Raw genomic sequence first — 3,700 nt, forward strand, 5'->3', positions numbered from 1 at the left:
TCTAGCAAGACTGGGTTTAGGGCAAGACCTAGGTTTACTTTCAGACTAAAGCTATGCGATGACAAGTTGGCTTTTGTTTTGCCTGTTTGCGATTTCTACCTGATTCGTACCGATATAAAGTCCGCGAAGTGTTATCGGCTTATATGACTTGTCTTGGCATGAATCGAGCTACTTCCAAAGGCCGTTTGGAGTTGCTGGCCAAAATTTTGGATTTTCTTGTATAGCGTGCTATGGTATCCTTGTCGGATATAAGAGAGCCTATCCTTTCGAGGGTGGCTAGTGTCTGTTTAGGACGTTAGGGTTCGTTTGTTGTGATCAGAAACAAAGAATTGATGACATTTTAAAGACATTTTACCGTTAGAGGTATGTAGATTTTGGAAACAAGAGTGTTGTTTAGAGGCGTGTTGCGACGTCTCACAGTGCCAGAAGTTAATCTTTTTTGTTTTGAGCCGCGTTTTTCTTGCAGGCTTTTTACCAAGGATGCTTTTTTTTTATGAGCATTCGTGGGTTTGTTGGTTTTAGCGTGATAGCTAATTTAGGCATTCTGGGCGAGTTCTGGACCATCGTTCTAGCCGTTTGTCGGATAGTGGGCTTAGCAATTGTGGCGTCGCATTTTTTTTCCATAAAAAGTTTCAAAAAGATCGACTTTCTGAAAGTTGTGGGAGTATACGAGTATACGTACCCATTCCCCCTCCTTTTTTAAGATGGGGGGATAGCTGAACTCGCTGGGCGAGCTGCCTACGTACCCTTTTTTCGGGGATCAAGCCATCTCGTAGTTCTTTGGATCCACTTTACGATTAGTGGTAGTATTTCTTAAGATGCATCGCGTTCCAGGTTCTTTGGATCTTGACGTCCTGCATGTTTGCGATTTCGTATGATCCTGGTCGGACTACCTTTATGACCTTGTGTGGACCTTCCCAGTTTGCTCCCAGTTTTCCTGCGTACGTTTGGCAGTGTTTTGGAAGACTTTGCGAAGGACCAGGTCGCCTTCTTTGAACCTGCGATTGCGAACGTTTGAGTTGTAGTATTTTGCGGCGGCGGGCTGGTAATTTTGCATTCGTATGAGAGCTTGATCTCGCCGCTCGTTAATAAGGTCGAGTTCGTCCAGCAGCATCGCGCTGTTAAGATCTTCTCGTTCGGGGAGGAATCTTCTCCGTACTCCGGGAAATTCTACTTCTGCGGGGATCATACATTCTGTTCCGTAAATGAGGGCGAATGGTGTTTCACCCGTAGCCCGTCTCGGGGTCGTACGATGCGACCGTTCTAAGCGCTTTTTTAACCCGTCGAGGACGGTTTTGTGGATGGTCTCTGCCTGGCCATTGCACTGTGGATATCTGGGAGTCGAGTTGGTCAGTCGTATCTTCCACTTCTCGCAGAATGCTTCGAATCGGGTAGAGATGAACTGAGATCCGTTGTCTCTCACGATTTCGTAAGGGACCCCGTGTCTGGTGATGATGTTCTTCCATACGAAGTTCTCAACTTGTACGTCTTTGATACTTGCGTAGGAATCTGCCTCTACCTACTTTGAGAAGAAATCCGTGAGGACCAGAAGGAAGCGTTTCTGCTTCGAGTCATGTAATGGCCCGACGATATCCATGGACCATCGCATGAAGGGATACGGAGACGAGATGGACGAGAGGACTTCCGCGGGTTGATGGATTGTCGGCGCGTGCTTTTGGCATTTTTCGCACTTCCGTGCGAACTTCTCGCAGTCTTTGATCATAGTTGGCCAGTAATAACCATGGCGTTTTATTTTTACGGCGAGAGATCTTCCGCCGGAGTGTTTCCCACATGATCCGGAATGAACCTCCTCCATTACTCTTCTTGCTTTTTCGCCTTCGGCGCAGGTCATGAGTGGGCCGGAGAATCTCCATTTGTAGATTTCTCCTTCGACCGTTACATATCGCGCGGCCTGGGTCTTGATTTTGCGGGCTGCCCATTTCTCAGTGGGAAGCGTTCCGTTGATTATGTATTCTCGGATTGGCTCTAGCCATGGGCTGTCGCAGCTGTATTCCGACTGATCCACGTTTTCTTCTGGTGGGTCTTCGACTTCATCCGCATTTTCGATTTGTGCTCGAATCAGATTGGCGACCACTGGTGGTCCGATGCTTAGGTGTTCGATGAACTCGACGGGGATTACTCGTCTTTGTCCAGAATCCGAACTTGATGCGAGTGTGGCCAAGGCATCCGCCTGAGTGTTTTCCGAGCGAGGAATCCTAGTGAGGGCGAAGTGGTTAAAGTCTCGGGAGAGGTCTTGGATGAGTTTTAGATATGCATCCATTCTTTCGTCCCTTGTTTCGTATTCTCCACTGTACTGATTTGCGACCAACTGAGAGTCATAGTACGCGTGAATGTTGCGGATCTTAAGCCCATGGGCTAATTGTAATCTTGCGACGAGTGCTTCATGTTCGGCCTCGTTGTTCGACCGGCGAAGTCTAGGAACAGTCGTTCCTAGACTTCGCCGGTCGGAGAGCCGGATTCCGATCCTGGATCCTTGTTTGGACGATGATCCGTCGACGTGAAGGATCCAGGTTGAGTCCGGTTCCGTGTTTGTCATATCCCCCGTGGGCAATTCTACCAAGAAGTCCGCTAGTACTTGAGATTTTGGGCAGGTTCTTGGGTGGTACTCCACGTCGTACTCGCTTAGTTTGATTGCCCATTTTGCGAGTTGTCCTGACTGACTCGGACTGTGCAAGATCGTTCGCAGGGGGAAGGTGGTGAGGATTATTATGGTATGCAACTGAAAGTACGGCCGGAGTTTCCTTGCCGATGTCACAACTGCGAATGCTAGTTTCTCCATCAGGGGATACCGGGTCTCAGCGTCCAGTAACGTTTTGCTTATGTAGAAGATTGGTTTTTGCTCACCGCGTTCCTCTCTAATCAAAACGCCGCTTACCACTGTTGTGGAGACTGCGATGTACACGAACAAGGGTTCTCCCTCCACTGGTTTTGCGAGGACGGGAGTAGTGGCCAGGTAACGTTTTAGCTGTTGGAAATCTTTCTCACATTCCTCCGACCATTCGAACTTCTTATTCCCTTTCAAAGTGTCGTAGAAAGGAAGACACTTATCCGTCGAGCGCGAGATGAAACGGTTCAAGGCCGCGACTCTTCCGGTTAGCCTTTGGACTTCCCGTTTCGTCTTTAGCGAGACCATCTCTATTAACGCGTTTATCTGCTTACGATTGGCTTCGATCCCATGACACGTGACTAGGTACCCGAGAAATTCTCCTGATGCCACCGCGAATCTACACTTTGTAGGGTTCAGTTTCATGTTGTGGGCGTTAAGTCTTGCAAAGAACTCCTCCAAATCGGAGACGTGGTCGTGCTCGTCAAGAGACTTTACGAGCATGTCATCGATGTATACCTCCATAGTCATGCCGAGCTGTTAGGAGAAAATTCGATTAACAAGTCGCTGGTAAGTGGCGCCTGCATTCTTGAGACCGAAAGGCATTACTTTGTAGGAATATGTTCCCCGATCGGTGATGAACGCAGTTTTCTCACGATCGTCGGGATTCATCATGATCTAATTGTACCCGGAGAAGGCATCCATAAATGATAAGAGTTTGTTCCCTGCTGTTGCTTCGACCAGTCGGTCGATGTGCGGGAGTGGGAAGCAATCCTTTGGACAGGCCTTGTTGAGATCGGTGAAATGGACGCATACACGCCATTTGCCATTTTTCTTTTTGACCACAACCAGGTT

General features: G+C 48.3%; 1 protein-coding gene across 1 annotated transcript; it reads right to left on the reverse strand.

Annotated features, from left to right (window-relative positions):
* Positions 1 to 895: 895 nt before the first annotated feature.
* LOC125582359 lies at positions 896 to 3,370 on the reverse strand. The gene is made up of 2 exons (XM_048749024.1): positions 1,524 to 3,370; positions 896 to 1,445 (listed from the first exon to the last, which is right to left on the reverse strand). Exons 1-2 carry the CDS (start codon positions 3,368 to 3,370, stop codon positions 896 to 898), a joined length of 2,397 nt encoding a protein of 798 aa, XP_048604981.1.
* Positions 3,371 to 3,700: the final 330 nt, after the last annotated feature.

This window comes from Brassica napus, chromosome C2 (assembly GCF_020379485.1).
Source record: "Brassica napus cultivar Da-Ae chromosome C2, Da-Ae, whole genome shotgun sequence".
Classification (NCBI taxonomy): domain Eukaryota; kingdom Viridiplantae; phylum Streptophyta; class Magnoliopsida; order Brassicales; family Brassicaceae; genus Brassica; species Brassica napus.